The sequence below is a fragment of the Zalophus californianus genome, chromosome 11 (assembly GCF_009762305.2).
Source record: "Zalophus californianus isolate mZalCal1 chromosome 11, mZalCal1.pri.v2, whole genome shotgun sequence".
NCBI classification, from domain to species: domain Eukaryota; kingdom Metazoa; phylum Chordata; class Mammalia; order Carnivora; family Otariidae; genus Zalophus; species Zalophus californianus.
Genome location: NC_045605.1, coordinates 97566144 through 97590811, shown reverse-complemented (window position 1 = coordinate 97590811; position 24668 = coordinate 97566144). Strand labels below are relative to the sequence as shown.

The 24668-nt window shown below is 49.6% G+C and overlaps 2 protein-coding genes across 66 annotated transcripts in view; both read right to left on the bottom strand.

Annotated features, from left to right (window-relative positions):
* MADD (MAP kinase activating death domain) overlaps positions 1-12413 on the bottom strand; it is a 40579-nt gene extending 28166 nt beyond the window's left edge. For 29 of the 50 annotated variants that reach the window (XM_027578225.2, XM_027578229.2, XM_027578243.2 and 26 more), the window contains exons 1-12: positions 12127-12412; positions 8768-8913; positions 7564-8160; positions 6692-6995; positions 6147-6278; positions 5377-5490; positions 4622-4702; positions 2683-2861; positions 2158-2393; positions 1801-1957; positions 542-645; positions 260-450 (exon numbers count right to left, since the gene is read on the bottom strand). In XM_027578225.2, coding sequence (XP_027434026.1) covers positions 260-450; positions 542-645; positions 1801-1957; positions 2158-2393; positions 2683-2861; positions 4622-4702; positions 5377-5490; positions 6147-6278; positions 6692-6995; positions 7564-8160; positions 8768-8829 — 2157 coding nt within the window. In that variant the 5' untranslated portion in view covers positions 8830-8913; positions 12127-12412. Of the gene's footprint in view, positions 1-259; positions 451-541; positions 646-1800; positions 1958-2157; positions 2394-2682; positions 2862-4621; positions 4703-5376; positions 5491-6146; positions 6279-6691; positions 6996-7563; positions 8161-8767; positions 8914-11201; positions 11894-12126 lie in introns of those variants that run through there. The other 21 variants (XM_035722619.1, XM_035722623.1, XM_027578242.2 and 18 more) reach the window with 4 other exon arrangements.
* Positions 12414-13467: 1054 nt separating this feature from the next.
* On the bottom strand, positions 13468-20634 carry NR1H3 (nuclear receptor subfamily 1 group H member 3). 16 transcript variants are annotated; one of them, XM_027578263.2, is made up of 11 exons: positions 20566-20634; positions 20057-20205; positions 19293-19373; positions 18590-18778; positions 17926-18192; positions 17474-17682; positions 17197-17376; positions 16950-17049; positions 14357-14470; positions 14049-14143; positions 13468-13849 (listed from the first exon to the last, which is right to left on the bottom strand). In XM_027578263.2, the coding sequence occupies exons 3-11, from the start codon at positions 19333-19335 to the stop codon at positions 13703-13705; spliced, it is 1344 nt and encodes a 447-aa protein (XP_027434064.1). In that variant the 5' UTR covers positions 19336-19373; positions 20057-20205; positions 20566-20634; the 3' UTR covers positions 13468-13702. The 16 variants fall into 16 exon arrangements, with proteins under 16 accessions (XP_027434064.1, XP_027434059.1, XP_027434067.1 ...); XM_027578258.2 differs by having other exon boundaries at positions 20095-20205; XM_027578266.2 differs by having other exon boundaries at positions 19293-19368; positions 20095-20205.
* Positions 20635-24668: the final 4034 nt, after the last annotated feature.

Below are 24668 nucleotides of genomic sequence, written 5' to 3'. Positions count from 1 at the left end.
TGTGGGAGAAAAGATCTCTGTGACACCCCTGTTCTCTGTGCCCACAAACTAGGCAAGGGGGATCTTAGCTAAGCCCTGAACAAAGCCCGATGAGTTCCTTCTGGGGTCAAAACTGTGTCTCCTAGGCTCTAAGCTAGGAGACCTATGGAGACGAAGACAGGAAGAATGTGAAGAGGCAAATTAACAGCTTCAGCCTCGACTTTCTAATAGAAGCGTGGCCCACACCCACCCTTATCCATCCTTCCAAGTCCTCACGTACAGAAGTAGCTCCATGGATGCCCATGCTGGGGCTACTGCTGGTGGTGGTGCTGGAGCTAGAGCGCAGCGGCAGGTTTTCCTGAGAGTTTTCGCCGTCTGGGCCCGGTTCCTCTGATTCCTTCTGGTTCTGCAGCTCATCAATCTCCACCTCACTGGCATCCCCCAGGGCTGCGTGTGTCAACGGATCCACATCTGCCAAAACCCCAGGTGGCAGGTACAGACCACACGGTCCCAGAGCCCCAAACCCTGCCCAGAGCCGGCCAATCTCCCCAAGTACACTTACTAGGAGTATCACCATTGATGTCACATTTCATCATTTCACTGACAAAGTCACCAAGGGAGGAGTAAGAAGAGCTTGAGTCATCATAATCCATACTATCACTGCCACTGCAGAGTGAAGAGCATAAAAATAAAAACAAAAAAAAAAATAGAACGGAAGAAAGGGGCAGGGAAAAGAATCAGCAGGAGGAAAAATAAAAAAGGAAGGACTCTCACACACACACACATACACACACACACAGAGGAATATTACTCATCCATAAAAAAGAATGAAATCTCGCCATCTGCAACAACGTGGTTGGAGCCAGAGTATAATACTGAGTGAAATAAGTCAGGGAAAGATAAATACCATATGATTTCACCCATATGCAGAATTTAAGAAAGAAAACAATTGAACAAAGGAAAAAAAAAAAAGACAAACCAAGAAAGAAACTCTTAACGATACAGAACAAGCGGATGGCTACCAGAGAGGAGGAGGGTGGGGGTGAAATAGGTAATGGGGATTAAAGAGTACGTTTATCACGATAAGAACTGACTAATGTGTAGAACTGCTGAATCACTGTATTGTACACCTGAGACTAATATAACGCTGTATGCTAACTACACTGGAATTAAAATTAAAAACTTAAGGGCACCTGGGTGGCTCAGTTGGTTAAGCGTCTGCCTTCGGCTCAGGTCATGATCCCGGAGTCCCAGGATCGAGTCCCGCATCGGGCTCCCTGCTCAGCAGGGAGTCTGGTTCTCCCTCTGACCCTCCCCACTCTTGTGCGCTCTCTCTCTCTCTCTCTCTCTCTCATTCTCTCTCTCTCAAATAAATAAATAAAATCTTTAAAAAATTTTTTTTTAAAAATTAAAAACTTAAAAAAACAGGGGGCGCCTGGGTGGCTCAGTCGGTTAAGTATCCAACTCCTGACTTCAACTCTGGTCATGATTTCAGGGTTGGGGGATCGAGCCCCATGTCGGGCTCTGCGCTCAGCGGAGTCTGCTTCCCTCCCTCTCTCTCCGCTCCTCCGTGTGCTCTTTCTCTCTCTCTCTCTCAAGTAAGTCTTTAAAAAAAAAACTTAAAAAAAAAAAAAGAGGTACACTCTTTAATCAAGGCCAGGGAACAAGATAAAATAAGTAAGCTAACACAAAACAATCAACCAGAATATAACCAAGGCTTCAAAGACTAACCTAACGTTTAAGTCCTATAAGACTTCACCATTGTGCTCAATAAGGGCTAGTGATAGCCTCTTTACCTTAAAAAGCGGTTTTGCTGCTCACCTGTCATCAGTGGGGTCTGAGTCAGAGTCGCGCTCTGGGGGCACACTCAGCGCCTCAGCCAGCTGGGAGTTGCTATCGTAGACTCGATAATGGATAGGCTGCAGCTGATGCGCATACCACTTTGGCTTGTCACCAATCAGGGCCGGATCAAACATGTCTACCCAAAGAGAAGAAAGAACAGAGTTAGCAACAAGGAGGAAAAAAAACAAGCGAAACATAAAAGAAAGATAGGAAAAAGTCTAAAGTGAAATAGGAATGGAAGGGGCAGGTCAAAGATGAGAAAAGGCAAAGGGAAGAGCCATCAGGGGACAAAGGCAGAAGGTGAGGCAGGACAGAGCAGAGGGCAAGTGCACTCACTGTTGTGAATTCGCTGGAAGGCATAGTTGGTGGGGTTAAGGATCCATTCTCCAAAGTACTCTACAGCCTGAGTCCTGGCCAGCTTCTCAGCAAAAGGAGTCTGCCGGGGACGTGAGGCTAGAAAGGAGCCAGCTTGAAAAGCTACCACAGGCCGAGGGAAGAGACGCAGGGTACGTGTGTGCATCTGAAAGCCCTGTAGCACGTTGGGGGAGTTGAAGAAACGGACCATGGCCACTCTGGGGAAAAAGAGAATGGTGAGATAATCTGAGTCCCACACCCTGCACTGTAAGGACTGCTGCAATCCAAGGTCTCAGACCACCTCCCCAAGCCATCACTTCAGAGGCTTCCAACATCCAAGGGAGAGGGATCTTAATCATCAATCTCTTTCTTCACTCGAGGTCTAAAAGGCCTGAGAGTATGAGGAACTAGTTGTTCTCTTTGCTTTTACTAAGGTGGCAAATACAACTACTGAGAGAGCAGAACCCAGTTTAAGAGCTCGTGATTATCCAGTCATGGTGGTCATACCTAGTTGCAACATCCACAGAATCCACATCATTGCCATAGATGAGTGGGTTGAATTCAGTGGAAGGTGTGGACTGCAGGTCGTTAGAAGGTCTTCCCAAGAGAAGGGGGATCTCCTGGCCTTCATGGAATTTCTCCAGATTGAGGATGGGCTGGGTGTTGAGACTCATGCTGGCAAGGGCCTGTGGAACAACAAGGAATCCCCTATGGAATGCAGATTTCTGTGCAGCTGGTCAATCTCATCTAGGAAAGAGCCTTTGACAAAAGAATCCAAATACTTTAACCTTTAGAAGATAATCTGAATTATATAGCCTTTCAGTTTAAGCCAACCTAGCTCAAGGCAACTTGATCAAATCTGGAACCCAGGGCAATAGTTTTCAAATTTATTTTAGCCATGAAAAGTTGTTTCAGTTGAAATCTATATGAAAATATAAACAACTGAAACACTTAAAAGTAAAGCTTATCTGAAGGACATAAGGAACCCAGAACCTCACATGTTGTGTTCTCAGCCTAAACCAGCCCCTCAGAAGCTCCTTGGGGCAGTTTGAAAACCACTGGTCTAGACTAGGAGGGCTTCTTAAATATTAATGAGCACAGGAGTCACCTGAGAATGTTGTTAAAATGCAGATTCTGGTTCAATATATCTGGGGAGATCCCGCACTTTTAACAACCGCAGGCAATGGTAATGCTGCTGGTCCATGAATCACATTTCAAGTAGCAGGGGTAAGAATACAGGATTAATGAGCCCAGGGATCTTAACTCCTATAAACATTTAAAGTACAATTCTACATATCAACTTCTCCATCTCATTAGTCATACTAAAGCAATCATCAAGAATGAAAACACAGAAAAGGAAGGCAGAGAACTTTCTCAACTTGCAATCCTCACCAGTCTCTGCAGTAACAAGACACCATATTACATCAGCAGGGATGAAGCAAGTGAGAGGGAGAGGGATGCTACAGAATGGCCCATTTAAACCCAAAGATCCAGAGGTACCGCTGAGCAACAAAGACAATAGGAAGATTCCTGAAGACCCTTCAGATGAGAACAAGGATTCCTATAAAAAAATACGGAGCCATCTACTGGTGGTCCTACATAACACACACAAAAGGGCAAAGGAATGGGACCCTGTCATATTTTACCTTCAGGTACTGTGTTCAGCATGCAGAAGAGGAAGAAAATCAATCAGTGAAAAATGTATTTAAAGGATTACTCAAAGAGAGGAATTTTTTTTTTAAGATTTTATTTATTTGACAGAGAGAGAGACAGCGAGAGAGGCAACACAAGCAGGGGGAGTGGGAGAGGGAGAAGCAGGCTTCCGGCGGAGCAGGGAGCCCGATGCGGGGCTCGATCCCAGGACCCTGGGACCATGACCTGAGCTGAAGGCAGACACTTAACGACTGAGCCACCCAGGTGCCCCAAAGAGAGGAATTTTTGAAGAAAGCATTCTACAGGGACCTAGGGATCAATTCAAGAGGAAAATATAAAAGGAGTCAGATTGTCCAAATGACTAGCTCCTTCCTTACAAGACTGACAGAATGCTCTAAGGCCATAAGGAATGGCTGACATGAGGGGAGCCTGGGTGGCTCAGTCGGTTGAATGTCCGACTCTTAGTTTCAGCTCAGGTCATGATCTCAAGGTCGTGGCCTCCAGCCCCGCGTTGGGCTCCATGCTCAGTGGGGAGCCTGCTTGAGATTCTCTCCCTGGGCCCCTCCCTCTCCCCACGTGCTCTCTTTCTTAAAACCAATCTTAAAAATAAATAAATAAATAAAAGCCCGTTTTGAGATTCATCCTGACACCCAGAAATGGGACACACCTCTTCTTAGCTAAGAAAATCTATTCCACTTGACGTCTGAAAGGGAAGTGGCTCTTACAATACCTACAGCCTACGGCCGCCCTAGAGTAACCACTGCTCCCTTCCTTTTCGTCACTCTTCACCCACCTGCTTCAAATGCTTTTTCAGCTCTAAGGATTCCGGTTCTGGCAGGGTTGGGAGCACTTCTGCATTGGTGGGGGCAATCACCTGCACCAGGAAAAAGTTAAAGGCATGAGCTTAGAATTAATTGCTCAGGAGTACTCTTACACAGAATAAGTAACAAAAATAATAAGTTGTATACACGATATTTTCACCTATATGTGAGTCCATATATTACATATATATACATACGTATAAAATATGCACATACACCCTAAAAAGAAATACACCTCAATGTTACCGGTGACTATCTCTACATGATAGGACTGTGGTTTTATTTCTTTACACTTATTTGTATTTTTAAAGTTTTACAATGAACACATATAAGGGTTCCTGCTGAAGTTTGAATGTATTCACACCACAGAATATTAATATACATTTTAAGTCTGCACTGAAAGACACTTTCTTACTAGAAACCATACCCCAGGAAAACCATCAGGTGAGCTATGTGTAGTGTTCCCACAACCACGACTACCCTGCTGCTCCTAGATGCAGGGCAGCACTTCATTCTGGCAAAACTGAATCTTACCCTCCTTTGAGCCCTAACCAAGGGACTATTAAGCCAATAAAGTAAAAGCTAAGCATTTAAAAAAATTGTTTCAATGAGTCACACAAGAGAAATCACCCAACTGAGGACCTTCCTGGGAATAATCTAGAAAAAGAAAACACTAGAGAAAGAAATCCTATTCTAGACTCTACAGTCCCTCAGCCAAGAGCCTCACCCTATTGCTGTCCAGATCCACCAGCCAGGCATCATCAGGCATTCGGAAGTCCAGTTTGTAGAGGAAGAAGCTAGCAGGGACCCCGATGATGTACGGAGTTGGAGCCAACAACAGCTGTGGAAAGAAAAGAGGGTAAGAAACAAAAACTAAACCTATTGTGATCACTTAAGGCATCAGGATCTTTTCAGATAAGGAAATGCAGGTCCACAATCTCTTTTCCAAAACTCTTGAGGGTACATGTGTTTCAGTATTCACAGTTTTTCAGATTTTAGAAAGGTAACAGTGTATATTCTGTATATTATGTAACACCTGCAACAGTGTACCCAGTAGCCTATGATTATTAGCATTTACTTTTTTTTTTGAGATTTTTTTCACTTATTCATTGGAGAGAGAGAGAGATTGTGTGCACAAGCGGGGGGGGGGGTGGCGAGCGGCAGGGAGAGGGAGAAGCAGGCTCCCCGCTGAGCAGGAAGCCGAACTCGGGGCTCCCTCCCAGGACCCCAGGATCAGGACCTGAGCCGAAGGCGGATGCTTAACCGACTGAGCCACCCAGGCGCCCCAACATTTACTTTGAAAGTAAAAACCATAAATAACGTAGGTTTTGCCATCAAATCAGTTCAAGTTAGGTCATGTTTTACAGACAAGTAAGTTATAATAAGGGGTTGAAGACGAGTACTGATTTTCAACTTCTTGGTATTGATCGTTCTCCCTCAGACCTGGACAGAGCTGGAAGACAGAGGTGACGAAGCCAGAAAACACCTGAAACTCACCTGTTCTGCGGATGCCATGCAGGTGGGCAGCAGTGGGATTACAGGAAACATATACTCCAGTGGGTAGATCATTGCCACAAATGCCATCACAGACATGGAGAGGGCATTGTAGTCTCGGGACTGTAGCACCACCTGCCGCAAGCCACACCACAAGGATCATTCAACAGCACAAATAAGGTTGATGAGAAAACAGTTTCCAGCGCTACCACTTAATTTCCATTTCACCACGCCCTAGGACTCCACGAGCGTAGCTTCCACAGTGATCTCTGCCCCATGCCTTACCTTCCTGGTTCTTGTTCTCCCAATTCCAGGACCACCCATTGGAATAGAACTACTGATATTTTCAGAGAATTAGGTCAGTCTAGTTAAGGATAACTCAACTGAGTGGCAAACCCTCTGACTACATGCCACTGACAGTACCTCAATTCAACCCACACCTACGGGGGTACCTGCTGTATACCTGGCATCATGTTACCTCCTAGGGACAAAAAGATGCAAAAGATGTAGGCCCTGTCCTTAAAGGTCTAGAAAGCTGGCTCTCTCACCTTGTGCTCTAACAGGATGCAGGTTAGCACCTGAAGACAGGCATCCACACCCAGAAGTTCCAAGGGAAGGTGCAGTGGGAAATCCACTAGGGTGAATCGAGAAGGGTCTGGAAGAGCAAAGGTCAGAGCTTGTTGGAGCTCCTGGGGTAGGACCTCAATGTCTACTCGCTTCTGCCCAGAGACGGGCACTGGGGAGCGCAGCAATCGATAGATCCAGGCCTCAATTTCTCGAAGGTCATGCAGAAGGGCACTTGACTTCTCCTCCACTAGCAATGATCCGGTAAAGATGCGCCACATAGTGTCCCTGAGGAGCAGACAGCGGGAAACAGACACATAAGCACCAAGAGCTCATACCTCACTACAACACAATACAGTAACCATATGGTAAAAATGATGACAATTGGAAAAGCCCACTCTTTGGGCTCAGCTAGGACCAGACGGTATATACAAGAGAACAGATGTAAAAATGTGTACATAGCAGGACTTAGATTCCTGCCTGCCATGAAACAGCAAACTCCAAACATTATTACGTTAGGAAGTCTAACTCTGCAGCAGTCTTCCCCTTAGGAAGGACTAATATATGCTTAAATAGGTGGATGAAGGGCCTCAGGCTATTTTTAATGATTGATTTTTTTTTTTTTTTTTTTTTTTTTACAAAAGTTTATTCTTAAATGTTCAACAGGATCTAAGACAACACTTCCGCAGTGGTCGGTTAGCTCAGTTGGCTAGAGCGTGGTGCTAATAAGACAACACTTCCTTCTAGATATACGAAGGCCCTCAGGCTTCAGAGGAAACTTCCTGCCCCTCACAGACCAGTTACATCTCATCGCTAACTGCTTCCCTCTCTCCTGAGCGTCCGGGGCAAACCGTACCTTTGTATGCCTCGAGGGATGCCCAGTTTCTTGCCCAGCAGCCGCTCACTGCAGCAGTCCACCAGACGTTTGAGGGTGTACAGACATTCTCGGAAGGTGGAGAAGAAGGGATAGTGGCTGAGCACACACAGGGACGTCAGAGTACTATTGCGGGAACGGCTCCCTGCCTTGGCCCGGGGTTTGCCCCGAGGAGACTGATTCACATCGGGGGCGGCGTCAGCAGTGGGGGGCTGCAGGGACATGCCACTCTCTGAGGTCTCAGTGCCAACCTCTTCTGAGGCACAAGTGGCACGGGGTCCTTCCTTCCCACGGGACCCTGCCCCACCTTCCCCCTTTTCCTTAGGGATACGCTTCTGGAAGGAGCGGTAGAAGTTAACACAGATGCCATAACGAGTGACTCCAGTGTCCTTGTCAGTGAGGGTGAAGACAAAAGAAGTGTCATCCCGCAGGCTCATGCGCCGCTGCCGCACACTCAGACAGCCCTCGGGCTGGCAGAAGAACACTACGTCTGGGGGCAGGGGGAACTCGGCATGGTCCTCCAATGGGTATCGCCGCAGTAATTCAGGAGTCTGGGCCACACTATCACTGCTTGGGTGCCTGAAGAACATAAAGACGAGTTCAGCAGCCTGAAGGGATAGGATGCCGTCTCAGATGTCAACCGCGGTCCAGAAATAAAGCTCAAAATGCTATTTTGGATAAAGTAACCCAACTGCATGACCTTGAAAAACATGGGTGCGGCTTGCAGCACTTAGCTGGCAGGCTAAATGAGATCTGTACTGTCATGAAGATACCTATCTTGAAATGCAAGGAAAATTGCAGCAATAGAATTATTACTAAGACCTTAAGATGATTAGCACTTGTAAAGGTGTATTAGCTAAAGAATTACCAACAGGGGGCATATAGGTAAAGAGCATGGCCTACTTTTCTTTTTTACAAAACCAGGAAACTGAGGTATGCAGAGTATATTTGCCCAAGAACACAAAGATGCTAGGTAGGAGCAATTTTGCTCTGTCTCTGTTCCTCTGGGCCAATACTCTCAATCCACCTGACGCTGTTTTCACTACTGGCACCAGTATTCCTGCCAAGGTAAAGTAACAGAGGAAAAGTGAGATATGCAAAACGATGTGGGTGTTGGCAAGGGGATAATGACACACGTCGTGGTTATCGCAAATGACAAAACAAAAACCAGGCTCTTCTTGGTTACCTGGCCCCTACGATCACCAGATAATCAAGTAACCGAGGACAGAGCTTCTTCTTTTGCACCATGGTTCCAATTCATCAGTTCATTTCAGAGAAACTTCAAGGCACCACACAAGGAGTCAATGTTCCCAGGAGGAATTCTGATGTTATCTGAAAATTCAAGTCCAATAGGAAAAAAGTACTGATAAAATCCACTGCTGTGCCCAAGGGACTCATCCCCCTCAGCTTTATTCCAGCCAGGGTCAGAGGTCGGCAGGGCTTCCGTTGTAGTCCTGACGATGGGAGAACATGACACTTTCCCTAGCCCAGAGCTCGGTCTAGGCTTATGAAATCACAGAGCCAAATGTCAAGAAGTAGGATACATAATGGCTCACCTCTCCCATCCCTACAAAGCAGCCCATTTCCAGCCTCACTCCTGATGCTCTGTTTCTGAAAAAACAGACCCAGTTAGTCTCATCAGGACTCAGTCATTATGATAACAAAAACTAAGTCACTTTAAGGACAGGTCCAGGCTGGATCAGGATCAAACCAGACTCTCATCAGCACTAATCTGTACTCCTACCCCTGGATGAAAACCTAATTATTTTCTGTTTCAACATTCTGCATTCAGCCTCATGTGAAACTACCATAAAAACTGTATACTTCATGCACTCAGACAGTAACAACGGCGGGCTACTTTACCCTGTGCACTCTCAGATGAAGAATATCTATGTCCCAATTGCTTCATCCAAACCATTTTTCTCTTCCCTCTTCAAGCAAGAAAGGGGCCCACTGGCTACCGTCACTAGCTCTGCCCTTGGTGCTGAATCATAGTCTTTCTCCTCTGTTCTAGGACTGGAATCAGTGATACAATACACACAGATGAGACTTTGTCCTTGTACCTCTTACACAAATTAAGAATTAGATGCAGAAATAACAGGATTTCTGCAAGGACAGGGAGAGGTGCTCAGAGGAATTTCTAAACCATAGTCCAAAAAGTAGGAAAAGCTTACGTGGTCTTAATTATAATTTATGTCCTGTTGGGTCTCCATACTCTTCTCTAAGTAAAATATTTCACTCCACTACAAGGCTATCTTCAGTGGGTAGAGGATTCTACCTCTGTACTCCACATATGATCACACTAAGACCTCCTTCGCTATACACACAGATATTCCCATTACACTACATACACACACATCACTCCCTTCTCTGCTGTGGCGTGCACTCCCACACCCAGACAAGCATAATCCCTGTGTGCTTAAGATTCTATCTGATTTAGATAATGAGAAGTTCTATCTTTCTTCTTCTCTCCTTAATAATACATAGACTGCTTTGCAATACTCTCGAATCCTCAAAATACTGCTCCCTCCCTTCTCTTGCGCCCAATAGAGGACCTGCAGGTAATAGGATTTGGTGTTGTCTCCATAGTGACTGTGGCGCCCAGGACTATTTATAGCATAGCCACAGCCCCTCCCCTGCTTGGTGACCGCACAGTGCCAGCAGCTGCTACTCCAGGGTTGGCCAGGGCCATAACAATTCATTCTCCTTGAATCTAAAGACACCTCTTCCACTGGCAGCACCTGCTAATTATTAGATTATCTTCTCCCCCATCTATTTTTAGTTTATACTCTGTTCTAGTTCTGGATTTTGATAAAGATATCTTCTTTCCATGCAACCAAAACCAAGTTTCTATGCATGCCATATACTCATTTCTAGGTATTACTACCACCCCAAAAGTCCTTTGGTTCTCTCCAGTGCCATGGAATCATGAGCAAACTGCAGAGGTGGGGCACTGTTATAAAGTTGATCTCTGGTCCTCCCAAGCAGAGTAAGAAGGGGAGGGAAATAGAGAAATGAAAAGGGACATGGGTAAAAAAGCATATTTCTTTAATTATATGGAAAATGCTTAGGGTGAGAGCCAATGTATCTTAAAACAGAATTTACAGGGCCAGAGCTCAAGGCTAAGACTTGAAATCTATGTTTATACTGAAAACCAGGAGGCCTTTCCTGCCAGAATCTCAACAATCACACCTGAAGTATCTTCTACTAATATATTATTAGTGCATCAGGCCTCTAGCCTTAGTGGGATCTCAGCCCTGCCACTGAGAATCATTTGCTACAACTCAAGTCATGATCATGCTCTACCATGTTCCTCTCCCTCCAGAACCACAAGGACCCTGAGATCTTGTGACTACTCCAGCACTAGTGACAGGATAGATTTTTAGCCACACTTCATATCTCATCAACAGCCACTACCTCCGGTTATTCAGATTGTAGAGATAGGCTTTTCTCCACATTCTCTCCCCTCCCCATAAAGACTAACATCACCTATAACTCACATCCGGTCTTCATATCAACCCAGACTCAGACTCTGCCTTTTGCTTCAATCATGTTTACTAATCGCGAGTCCCTGGTTCTCACCACCTATATTCCAAAGGCATCAAGCTCAAAACGCATACCTATCTGCTTCCTCATCCACTCCATCCAGACGCAGATTTAGAATCCACAGACTTTTAAGTCCTCTATGTCTTTTCAGCCTACAAATGGCCACGTTTAGCAACGCTTTGGATTAGTCCTTCGTTTGGGGCAGAATGTCATAGTAAAACCACAGGAATCGGAGAGCGAGATGACATCTTTGCTGACGTGAGCACAACAGAAGACTCTCTCCCCTCCTACCCAGGCAGTGACCTTGCAAGTGCATCAGCACAGACCGGTCAGCGTGGGGGAGAACGAGAGCAATGAGGCAGGCAATTGGCAGGGTTGGAGAAGAGGGCTGGAGAGGAAGAGGCTGGAGGACAGGAAGAGGAAGAATTTAGAGATGCACGAGGATGGGGAGGGAAGCAGTTGCAGGAAAGATGAAATGGTATGTCGACTCTCCAAAAAGCCTGTTTTGAAACACCCCAAAATTTTTTTTTTCTTTTTCGGAAAAACATGTTTGGAGATCACACATGATCTCCAAACCGTGATCAAATACAAGGTGCACACTCAGGCGCGCGGGGCGCGCCAGGTGCTTATCCCGGCTCGGTCCCCGGCAAGACAACTCTGCCCGCCCCCTCACCTGCTGGACAGTTCTCCCTCGCCCACGCCCCGAACCGGCGCTACCCGCCAGCCGGGCAGGAATCGAGCCCAGCCTCTGTGAGCTGAGCCCAGTCCGGCAGCCCGCACCTCTTCGGCGGCTCTGAGCGCCCTCACTTCTAGCCCTGCCCCCTTCCCTACGGCCCCCCCCTTCCCCTGCGACCCCGTGCCCCCCTACCCACACTCCTTTAGGGCCTCTTCACAGAGGCAGCTTCCCCCTAGAGCCCCTGTTTCCCCTCAAAGCCCGTTCTACCGGGGAACCCCATCCCAAATACCCTTCCAGGACCCCCAGTGGCCTGGACCTTCTACCTCCCGAGCCTTGGGGAACAGGCCAGGGCCCAGCCAGACGGGCCCGGCAGCAGAGGCGTCGGAAGCTCGCCGGCGCCAGCGCCGCTTCGAGCGCGCGCCAGTTCCGTGTCTGCACCGGGGGCCGCGTACCACTCGGAGCCGGTGAGGGAAGGGGAGGTTGAGGGGGCGGAGGCTGTACCACGCACCACCGGGGGGGGGGCTACAGGGCTGCACCAAGCCGAGGGCTGAAGGGTGGAGCCAACCTCCGGAGAAAGGCGGCTACGCACACACCTCTCCGTGTGGGAGTGGGAAGGCGATGGGAGCGCTGGGCCAGCCCAGCGCCAAGCCAGCACGGGGAGGACCCAAAGGAATACCTTTTGTTTAGGTTGCACAAAGAAATTTTAATTTGACATGGTAATAGAGCCCATTTCGACGAGATGTGGAATGATCTGGAAGCGACTTCTCAAGATAAAACTGCTCCTGAGACTTTCTGAGCGTCCCCCACACCTCACCCCTCCTCCCCCCCGCTAAGCGGCTTGGAAGTGCCCAGCAGCCTGGGCTGCAAAGCCGGCTGACCGGAGGTGGAGCCCTACCAATTCAGGGACGGCGGGGGGGACCGAGGCCGGAAGGCCCGGCCGCAGTCTCACCTACACTGGAGCGCGCAGAGCGAAGGGGGCGTGACGGTTGCCGCGCGTCCTCTGGGAAATGGAAGTCCAGCCCTTCTGACAGGCCCAACCACAACGGAGGCAGCTTCCCCCTGGCCTCAGGGCACTTGTCTTCCCGTCCCACAGGGCCTGGGGCTCTAGAGCACGGACTGTTGTGCCCCCCCTTTTTTTTTAGGTACCAACGGAAAACCCGAGGCATTATGGGGGCGCGCACGAAGACAGGTGCACGGCTGGGGTGTTAGGTTCTAAAAATTCACCCACACTCCCCTTCAGAAAGACAACCTGATCCCACCTGGATCATTAAACAGGAAAGGGGTATCTAAGCCTCAGCATTTCATTTACCCTCCTAGGACTAGTAAAAGGAGGTACCCTCTCACTGCCAAGTCTGTCACTTGTGCCTTTTCTCCCTCTTCTGCGTCTGGAGGCAGATCCTAAAGGACGGTTTCCTCCTCCGTGGCCGTGCCCCCACCCCCAAGAGAAATGGTTTCTCTCATTCTATCTTCCTTTTGGTCTTTCTGTACAAACAGCGCCAGGCCTATCAGTGAGGCAGCCCCGAGGCATTTATGGCCAAGCCGCAGAGTGACAGTGGAGAATTTCTCTCGGGGCCCTGCGGGGAAAACAGGAAGTGGTGGAGGCAGGACGGGCAGGGCGCTGCAGAACCTTGTGCAAAGTGGCCCCCAGGCCCATCCATTTGGTTGTGGCAGTACAGTCTTCAAATGGAGCACAGTTTTAGCAGGACCCTCCACTGCCCAGCAGCCACAAACTCCCAACCCTTTGACTCTCCTTTAATGCCACATGAGGATCTCCTTTGCCCGGCTCCCAGGAATGTTTGCCCTTCTCAGTCTGCTTCACCTCTAGGAAGCAGCCAGGCGCCTCAGCCTTCCAGCCCAGAAAACAGAAGATATGGGGGATGGGGGTGGGTGGAAGAGCCGTCATTCGTGCACATCCCAGATCTCAGAGAGCAGCGGGGGAAGCTTTTTGTCCTGCAGGCGCAGTGCAAACACTTGCTCTGAATGGACACTGCTCAGTGTCCGCAGGCTCACCAGTTTCATTAGCATCCGTGGGAACATCAGTCGGTCCTGGGGGAAGGAGAGAGACAAGTACAGTTTCTGTCTCTATTCCCAGGGAAGGGGGCAAGGGTAGGGGAATTGTAGGAAAGGTAGTGAATTGTCTGTGCAAGATGTAGTCAGGGAAGGATTCTAGAAGGGAAAGTCGGTGTGTCAGGGGATGAGTCTGTGGGGAGGAGGAAAAAGGGGGGAACACAGGGGGGAGACTCACATGGGGGTGGTGGATGGAGACATAGGCATGCAGGGCCTCCACATATGTGTGTTGCAGCCTCTCTACCTGGAGCTGGTCCTGCACGTTGGGCCGGTCTATAGGTCACCAATAGAGCTGAGGAGCAGGTCTGGCCAAGGTCTTAGTTCCATACCCCAAATCATAACCCCAAAATAGGGACATGCCCCACCCAACCCCTCCCCAAAGTAGCACAGCAAGGGCTTCCACTCGCACAATTCCTGCCCCATGGGGCCTGCAGCCCCCTTTGGTGCAAATCTCTTGTCCCTTTTCCTGCCTGCACCTCCTCGCACCTGCAGAGAAGATGCTGATGGCAATGAGCAAAGCAAACTCGGCATCATTGAGTTGCAGCTCATTCATGGCTCTGGAGAACTCGAAGATGGGGTTGATGAACTCCACCTGCAGCCCTGGGGAGGAAGAAGGGAGGCTGGGACACGCAGCACGGGCAACAGGAACTTCCTTCTCTCCTCCAACTCCTCAACTTAGGGGAACTGTTAGGAACTCGCTAAGAAGGCTTCAGGACTCTGCTGGGCTACATTAGGCAAGTTTCTTAACTTTTCTAAGCCTCCTCTGTGAGCTGGGAGTCAGTCCTATCTGAACTTAAAAGATTGTGGTGATGGTGAAATCACAAAGCAGGCAAAGCATGTAGTGCTGTGCTTGGCACACAGGAGGTGCTGGATTCAATGATAATACCTGCTATCCCTGGAATTCTCCAGGGCCCCACATTACTAGAAATAGAGGCAATGCTTGTTTTTGTTTACAAAGAAAACTTTTTCACTGGCAATTGGCCTTACTTATTTGAATACCAGAGATACATTTCATGTTTCACGTCCCAGCAGGAACATAGCAACGTGGTCGAGGGCATGGACTGTGGCATCACAGTGCCTGGCTTTGAGTCCTGGCTCGACCATTTATTAGGCTGTGTGACCTTGGGTAAGTTATTTAAGCTCTCTGGGCCTTGGTTTTTCCATCTGTAAAATGGAGATAATAATAGTACCTATCTCATAATGGGTTCTTAGAATGGTAAACTACTATATAAGTGTTAAATAAATGAATGAATAATGAATAAACGTAAAACATAGAACCAATCTTCTTGCCGAGGAGAGTAAAGTTCAACAAACCATGACCTACAGTCATGACATCTAAAGAACACTTCTCCCATTACAAAGTCTCCCCACCCCACCCCACCCTGTCCCCTAGGCTTTCTCAGATTTCTTTTAGCAGCCATCTGCTAACTTTTCCATTCGAGGCTTCCTGATTAGTCACTTCCTGTACTTTCACCCTGATGTTTATCAAGTGTGTGTTGAGACAGTTGAGACATTTAATGGATAAGCACCATTTTATAAAGCCTTTCTTGGTGGAGTGTTGAGCCTCCAAATGTGCTGAACGGCCCCTTTGTACAGAGAGGATGAGGAGGTGCTGGAGTTGGGCTGTGCGCCCTGCCAGGGCCGCTCATGCTCGCTGAACGCGCCCCTCCGCTGCTATCGATCCACATCCTGAGTTGTCCACCGCAGGCAGCATACGGTAGTGGATGCAGATGGACAGAGACCTGACAAAAGAGAAGCCCTGCCCCTCCTCCCTGAGACCTCACTGACGAAAAGAAAGGCAAACATGATGGCATCTAAACTGCTTATGTCAATGAATCGATAAATAGGTGCTGATTCAGACGGCATGAGTCCACACGTGCTGAAGGAACACCCGTAGACGTGAGAATGGCAAAGGGTTCAGAAAGGAGGGTGTTTGGAAGGAGGCGGTGCCATGCTTTGGAAGGACGAGGATAATAAGCATTTGGGGACCAGGCAGATAAAGGGAGCAGGGCTGGGCTTTGAAAGCTGGAGAAAGTCATCAAATTGTCCCATTAGGTGCCTACACACTCCAGCAGTACACAGGGCCCTACAGAAGGCAGGAGATACCCACAGAGCTCGGCCATGCCCTAGAGTTTAAGGGAGGCCTTCCTAGAAAGTTCACTGGGGGGCCTGTGTTGGAACAAGAGGCACATGAGCTGCTCTGTGTCACCAGAAACCAGAGAAGATTATGAGCTCTGCCCTGGAAACCAGGACCTACCGACCCCGAGAATGGAATCATAGCCTCAGCCCTATTTCACAGACCCACTCCCTCAGGTGTTCAACTACTCGGCCTCCTGTTGAGCCGAAGTTCTAGTCTCTCCAAAACACTCTCAGCCTTCCATTCTTTCCCACCCCCATTCCCATAACACAAACATTACCAACAATTGAATATGAGGAAACCAACATTGCTTAGCCCAAAAGCAAGTAGCAAAGAGCAGCATCGTGAACTAATTCCCCAGGTACAGCATGGGGATGGGAGTGTTTACTCATCCTAAAACTGCCCTAAAATTGCCATGTTTCAGCATGTTTTTAGCTTTTCAGAAAAAGCAACTGAAAAAGAGTAGGGGGCAAAATCCGTCCACACGATCCTTAAAGAGCACAATCAAGTTCATCAGTAAATACTAAAAGGCTCTGTGCAACGGTTTTCAAGCTTTCTTTTTTCTAGCTGCGAAATCGTTTCTTCAAGCAAAACATTACACAGAAGCACAATATTAAATAGAGTTTCTTGTTTGACTAAAGAGAGGATGAAAGACAGTCCTGTGCCTCTCTGTTCCTCCTCTAAGTTGACACTTCTGTGGAGCCCCTCAGGCTCCCCGAAACACTGAAAACCACTGGCCAAATGCAACAGAGGACAGGGGTCTCTTTGCAGCTGCCGAGAGAGGCCTATCACCAACCCCAACTTTCTATCCTGGAAAAACAAGTGTAGCCTTCCCCATACAGCCATCCAAACCCTGGGCCTGTGTCTCTGTAGTCACTATGAGCCCGATGACAAAAAGTGTCTTTCCATCTAACCTGATCCTTTTTTGATCTCAGTTCTTACCTGCTTTGGCAAAGTCTTCCCGGTTATAACTGAAATCCTTGAGGAAGGTGATACTCTCACTCCCGGGGTTGTACCTCCGAGATGTCTCCAGAAGCATCACCTGCACACAAGGAGCAGACCTCAAACAGGGACTCAGAAGGCTGGTCTTGGCATGGGGCACCTTGGCTCCCCACCTGGCTGCCTGGAAGCCCCTGCCAGAGACAGTCCCACCCTGGTGCTCCCTTCACCCCTCGGCCTTGCCAGCCACCTCGATCGCAGAGGTTTTCAGCAGGGCAATCTGGTCCTCCCGGCTGAGCTGCAGGAAGCCAGGCAGCTGTTTGGCAAAATCAACGATCTCCTGCACGGAGACGATGGCTAGCTCGGTGAAGTGGGCAAAGCGCTGCTGCCGGGCCTCCCGGCTCTGGGGATCGGGTGCCATGGGCCAAGGCTACGCAGCAGGGCAAGGGTGGAAAAAATGACCAACAATGAGTCAGCTATCCAGAAGTCGCTGGGCGCAGCCACCTCGCTCCAGTTCCCTCGGTTACCGTGACTCGAAGCCGGTCAGAGAAAGAGCGTTGGTTGCACTGTTGCTGGGCGGCCACCAGCTTCTCAATCATGCCTTGCTGCTCGGGGCTGAGCTGGGGCAGGACTTGGGGAGGTGAGGACACCCTTGGGGTCATGGACGTGGCCTGAGCCTGTTCCTCCTCTTGCCGCTTCAGTTTCTTCAGGCGGATCTGCTCTTCGGACAAGACACCTAAGGACAGGGTTGGACATGCAGACGGGAGAAGCGGAGGAGACAAGAAGCAAGGATGGGGCAGGGGGTAGTTTGAGGCTCTAGAAAAGCAGAGAGCATCGGGTAAAGTCAAGGAAGAGATTTTAACCCATACTTGGGGACCATGCAGGAAGACCCTGTAGGCTCAGCTGCCTGTCTGCTCTCACACCCCAGCGCCCCTTTCCCACCAGCCTCTTCCCCCCACTCCTGTCCCCAGACACTCACACTCCTCCCGCATGCCGGCCTGGCGGCATTTTCGAAGACGACACTCCTGACACTTGCGGCGCATGTAGGTGTCCATGGGGCAGTGGCCCCCGCTGTGGCAGACATAGCGCGCCCCTTTGATAACGCTGCGGCGGAAGAAGCCCTTGCAGCCCTCACAGCTCAGCACGTTGTAGTGGAAACCGGAGGCCTTGTCCCCACACACACTGCACAGCTCGTTCCCCAGCATTTTGGGGGCTGGCCCCTTTTTCCGCTTTTGTGGACGCAGCTCTGGATATAGGGGAGAGCCTTCATGTTCTTCTCCAGGGAGAAAGCATGGTGCCCAGTTGGCCACTGCCCTGAGTTCTCAGTGACCTTCATCACCTTCACTGTATGCTGTCTAGTCTGTTATGAAAAAGTAGCTCTCATGTGCCAAGTGCTATTCCGTCCTAGGTACTGCCTGAGCCCTTTACATGCATTGATCCTCACAACTGTAACAGATAGGTACTGTTATTATTTCCATTTTACAGATAAGGAAACTGAGACTCAGAAAGACCCAAGGCAGAGACATTTCACACTCAGATCACTCAAATCTAGTAGAATCCAAAGCCTTTGGACTTAACAGCCCTAAGGTACCCCTCCCAGATCCAGGGGGCCCCTACCTGTTCCAAATCCAACAGCTCCTCACCTGTAGACTCTGGAGGGGTATCCACCCCAGGGAGCAGGACTGTGGGCTCTGCTGCCTCCAGCCCTGCCCCCAGAGAGCCCCCAGCAGATTGGGGAGTGCTGGCTTCCTCCCTGAGGACGCCAGTGTTGCCTCCCAGCGCCTGGCTGCCGGCATCTTGTGCATTTGGCTCCCACAGCTCCACTGCAGAGTCTGAGCCCCGAAAGAGAGGCACAAGGGGGTCTCAGGTCTCTCCCATCCACTCCCTCAGCGTCCTTCTGGGAAACTGCAAATTTATCTCTACCCCTAGAGGGCAGCAGGACCCTGGAGTTTGTGTGGGCTTCAGGACCCTGCAGTTTGTGTGGGCTCTAGGGCTAGTCACTTGCAGTCCCCTGCACCTCAATACCTTACATGAGGATGTTAACCTTTGTCCCCTTGAGGGGCTGATGTGTATCCACTTCAGAGGTCAGACAGAACTCTTCAAAGCCAGTGCTGGTAAGCACTAGACAAGCCAACTCTCCCCAGCAGCAAGCCCACATTGAGAAGGACCAGCACCAGACCCAGCATGGAGGTAGTCTTGGCAGAAGGAGGCAAGCAATACTGAAAACGACTCTGGACTGCTCTCCGGGGCACGGCAGAAGGCAAGTAGTGAAGGAGGCTGATTCCTGAGGGAGGAGAGGAGCTGGGACCTGAGCGCAGAGGAGAGGGCTGGAGTGAAGAAGCTTACCAGGAGAAGCATCAGGCACAGGGGCCTCCAGCCACAAGGACATCTCTTCCCGGAGCCCTGGACATTACCAAGGGGGCTGTCCTGCGGGAATGACCCATGTTACAGTCTTCAGAACTGGGCTCCTTTCTGGCCTCAGCAACCTTCTCCTCCTGATCATACGAGTACTAACATACCCGCTAACATTTACTTGCTGTATACATATATACCAGCCTGTGCTAAGGCTTTATCTGCCTTCCTCTTGATATGCCTATGATGTCATGTCTATTCTTAAGCCCATTTTATAGATGAGGAAACTGAGGTTCAAAGAGATTAAGTAAATTGCCTATAGCCACACAGGCAATGATAGAGCCAAGATTCCAACTCTGGTCTCTCTGAGACCAAAGTCTTAGCTGTTGGCTAAGGTGGCCACCTTGCCACATTTTCTTCCCCCGGGGATCCCTCCAGGCCATCACAGAGTGTTTGGGCACATATGCCCAGCTTCTGTCAGAGCCCCTTCTCCCCGCCTCCAGCATTGGGGACAGCGGAAGTTGGCCAGGACTAGGGCAGGGGATCGAGGCTCACTCACCCAGTAAGACTTTTTGTTAGGTAACTTCACTGCTGTCACTTTCCAGGGTCCCAGAACAAACCTCCTGCCTCCAGGCGTCGCTCCATTTCACAGCCAGGACCCCCTCCCCCAGAACCCCTCAGGAATTATTCCTGAGACCTCCCCGGAGACCCCTTTTCTAAGATCTACAGGCTACCCCCCCCCCCAATCCCAGACTCACACACAGAGCCCCAGGCCAGTGCTGAGGAGCAGACCCACCGAATCCCCCAGGCCACCAGACTGCCTGGCTGGGGCAGTCTCTGGAGCCCCCTTGCTGGGAAGGGAGGACGGTGCAATCCCGTCGGGAGGCCTCACGCTGGCGGAGCCGAGCTGGAGTTGAGCAAGTGAGGGACCGGAGCCCCAGGGAAGTAATGTGGGGAAAGGCTGCGGGGAGGGACTGCCAAGGGGTCGGGCCACTTCTCCTTCCTGCTCGGCAGAGTGGAGACAACTGACCAGAGCCCTGGCCGCCGTCCCCCACACCCACAGGGCAGCTTCCCCACCATGTTGACTCCTCCCCGGCCCGCCTGCCCGCCCCCTCAGCCCAGCCTCACCCCTACCGCCACCCCCCCCCAACCATGATAGTCGCATTTCCCTGTAGACCAGCCCAGTTTCAAGTCTCTCCCCTTCCTCTCCTCACCCCGGTGGCTCTTAACTGCTCTTATAGAAGGACTGCCTCCCTGGCACCCCTACCCCAATCCTGGCAGCCTCCAGAGTCGGTGTTCCCTCCGCTCCATAGACACCTCGTAGAGCAAAGGTCCCGGCACTGCCTGGAATTGCGACACTGAGCCCCAGCCTGCTTTCCCAGCCTCCCTCCTCCTCCCCTGCCTCTGGGAAGGGGCCAAAAAGCTCCCCCCACTAGCCCCAGCCTTCAGCCAAACTAGTATAACTCCAGGGGTAGAGAGGCAGGTGCTTATCCTTCCAGGGAGTCTCTGAGTGACGGTACCCTGCAGGGGGCCACCGAGATGGGAGCAATGGCAGGCCTGGGATGGGGGTAGGGGCGGAGATGGCAGGTGACCCAGGTGCCAGCCCAGGATGGACCTGGGAAGGTGTGCAGGTTCTCACATCTGGGAACCGTCCCATCTGAAGTGATGGTAGGTTCTATCCGGCATCTACCGAGACTGGCCATAGCTGTCCTGCCCTGTCCCCTGGAACGTGAGATCCATCCCTGAAGGGAGATACCATGCTTTGTTGACTTTATTGCCCATGGAGCAAGGCTTAGCACAGAGCCGGCAACAGTGGAGGTACTGTGTTCCTGTCTGTTAAATGAATAGGTGAACAAGAAAACTAATATGATCCTCCTCTACACCTGTCAGCTCTAGTTCATTTAATTCCATCATGTTGATTTAGCACCCGAGCTCTGGGCCTGGCTTTGCCTCTGCCTCTTAGGAACTGTGATCTTGATTAAATGAGTTACATAATGTCTCTGAACCTGTTTCCCTACCTTTAAAATAGGGATGATATTAATAATGGTTTTTGCCACATAAGGTTGTCATGAGAAGTAAACCACGTATTACATAGCTCAATGTGTGGCACATAGTAAGTGTTGAAGAAGGGGTAGCAGTTATCATTCCTCTCTCAATCCTTTCATCTACAGGTCTTCCCATCACCTCGAATCTGTACACTGTTAACCTTCCAGTGCTTGTTTCCATATACAAACCCCTCACTATCTCGTTTGGTCCTTAAAGCAGCCCCAAGAAGGAGGGAGGGTAAATAAGAGGAGCACCATTTCACAGAGAGCACTGAGCTATGGGAGGGCCCTTTCCAAGACCACACACAGTGACCAAGCTGGGATCAGAATCCAGATGTCCTCACTCTAGTCCCTGTGCTTGCTCTTTCTCCTGTGTCCGAGTCCAGGAATACTCGTCTGGTTGCCTCTCAGGTCTGGGGGACCAGTGAAGCACTAAGATGGGAGAAGCTAGGGCTGGTGGGCTGCATGTGGGAGAGACAGAGCACCCTGGGATGCTTCAGTCCAGATGTGGGAGGCAAGGAGCTGAGGTTACTGCTGGTTGTTCACCCCCTGCCCTGCTCCCAGTTTCCTGCTCCCAGGCTCTTCCTGTTTTGCTGTGAACTCCAGTTCCCATGGGCCCCACATTAAAGGACAGAAGGACAGAGGGCCAGGGCAGGCAGCCAGGGGGATTGAACCAGATGAACAGGGCACCAGGGAAGAGAGGGAAAAGGGAAAGAGTGGACAGAGGGTGTGGAGGAACAGGGTGGGAGAAGGACAGGGAAAGCAGAAACGGAGGAGCTTGGTGAGAGATGGGAGGAAGCACAGGGTGGGGCGGGGGAACAGGCGGGGGTTGGAGAGCAGAGACTTGAGAAGACAGCAGGCTGCGTGGTGTTGCAAAATCTGCCCATGTATTCACTTTCACATTTCAGAAAAGCCCCTCTGACACCCACCCCCATCTCAAAGTTCTGCCTCCAGTTTTAGCTCTTGTTCCCTCTTATCACAAGGTCATCCCCTCATAAGGCCACCACCCTTGTCTGAGCATCTCTGAGTCACAAGCACAAGGCTCTCCATTCCTCTTGCATGTGTTCCTTTCCTGATTTTCACAAGGCCCCAGCTGTCCTGGGAAAGTAGACACCAGGGACTCCAACCCCTGGGAAACTGCAACCACCCTGTCCCAGCACCTACACCATCCATCCAGTTCCCTCCTCCACCTTTTCCCACCCCCCTGACGTACAGCCAGAGATGTCATCGCAACACCTGGTTACAAGGAACGAGGGCTGTAACTTGGTCTGGGGCTTGATGACCTATCTTCTGGGAGCTGGAAAACACCTCTCTCATCTACTCCTCAGCTACATCCTACATCCTCAGCTCCGTCTCCTGACATTAGTCTCCCTGTAGCCCAGGACCCACGAGCACGCACGAGCCCCATCGGGAGCCCTCTTGACCCAGGCTAGCACCAGTTGTTCAACAAACAGGTCAGGGCACCATCCTCTCCAAGCCAGGGAGTCAGTTCACTTTATCTCAAGTAGAGAAGGAGGAAGCACTGGCTGTGCTTTACTGCCAGAGCTACCCCTTCAGGTTACAGGGGTTCAGGAGCTTCCCCCACCATGAAAAGGGAAAAGAGAGGAAAACGGGAGAAGACCAAAGCCTGTTGGCACTATCTCTACAGAGTTTCTGCAGGCCAACCACTGGGACTTCTCTCCCAAACCAGAGCAAGTAGTCAGATGATCAGCAGCTGGGGTCACGTCTCATTTTGCCAGACCCACCCCCACAGAATGGTCCCACCAGCCCACAGGTGTTAAGTGCAAAGCCTCCCAGTGCCATAGGGCCTTTCCGAGGTTTCTTTGGCTCCTAGGGGATCCTAGAACCTTTCGGGATCTTCCAGGTCACATTTGTGACCCCTAGAACCTCCAGAGGCTTTTACTTGAAGCAAGGGGAATCTTGAAGCAAAAACAGAGGAGCATTCACCAGTTCCCAATCATATGTACAACTTGATAATTCCCCTGAAAGTACTTGAAATCCCATGAAGCAGGCCACAAGGTACGGTCTGGAGGGACAAACTGGGGAAACTGGGGGGAAACTGGTGCTTGCTCCCTCCTTCACCATTCTGGAAAAATGCAGAGTGTGGGGGTCATCTTGCAGGGCACTCAAACAACTTCTGCCCAACCTCCAATCACAAGATAGAGAAGAACCCAGGAATTTCTGCTTCCCAGGCCTATGAGTTCAGAGATGATATACCAGACAAAAAGGAGAAAAGTAACTTTTATTACTACATATATTTATCTTTGCATGTGTTATTTTATTTATCCTCATATATAACCCTAGGAGATAGTTACTAGCAAGTGGGCAAATACCAAATTTGAATACAGGTATAACTGACCCAAAAATCAAACAAACAAAAAAAATACCTCACTCCATCACACAAAACTGCCTCCCTAGATGGAAAAAATGGTTAACTCACCTGGATTTAGGTTTGCTTCTGACAACACAGGGTGGAACAGTGGTTTCCAAACCTGGCCTCATTTTCAGAGATTCTGATTTATTTGGTCTGGGGTAGGCCCCTATATCTATCTATCTAACTATCTATTTATATGCCTAGTTTTTTGATTCTGTAGTTAGGAACCAAGGTATGCAGACCACGGAATCATCTGGTAAAAAATTTGTAGAAGTTGGGGGTCAAGAAACCAGGGCTTAGCTCTTGGTTCTACCATGTTTGTGGTATAATCTTCACTCTTCCTGGATTTGTTTCTCCCTACAGAAATGAAATAATATCTGCTCCATCAATCCCTCCTACATAGGATACTTGCAGGCACAAAGGATACAGACATACTTTAGCAAGTGGGAAGAAAAGCAAAAGATGAATTTGTTCTACTCGCCAAAATTTAACGAACCCAAGATTTACATTCTGAAATCACAAAGGTCTGGCTACAGTGCAAGAAGAGTAAGGGATATATTAAAAGAAACATTCAAGAACTCCCACTAATATGCAGAATTTTGCCTGTTAGCTGTGCCCCATTCAACCCCACCAATGTGAAAAGGTTTCCTTTGTCAGAATCTCTATTGAAAGTATTTGGGGGCCACCCAGTACGGTTTAGCAATGCAGTTTGAGTAGCCTGCAAGAAGTAGCCCATTATAAAGACGAATTGGGAATCAGAAAACTTGAATTTTAATCCCTTCTCCTAAACTCTGTGACCTTGGACAAGTTCCTCTCTGGCTTTGTTTCCTTATCCTTTAAAGTAAGGGGACTAGGTGAGAATGGGGATTCAGAGATGCTGACTTATGAAAACTACTGACAGTCTTCATGAACCTCTTGAGATTATGTGCAAAATTCCATTTGTGTGTGTGG

Excerpts from the sequence above, each read along its gene's own strand:
- NR1H3 (XM_027578263.2), bottom strand. The coding sequence starts at position 19,335 with ATGTCCTTGTGGCTGGAGGCCCCTGTGCCTGATGCTTCTCCTG. Across the intron at positions 17,050-17,196 it reads TGAAAACCTCTGCGATCGAG|GTGATGCTTCTGGAGACATC; the intron begins GTGGCTGGCAAG and ends CCTTGTGTGCAG. Across the intron at positions 13,850-14,048 it reads TCTCCATCCACCACCCCCAT|GACCGACTGATGTTCCCACG; the intron begins GTGAGTCTCCCC and ends TCCTTCCCCCAG.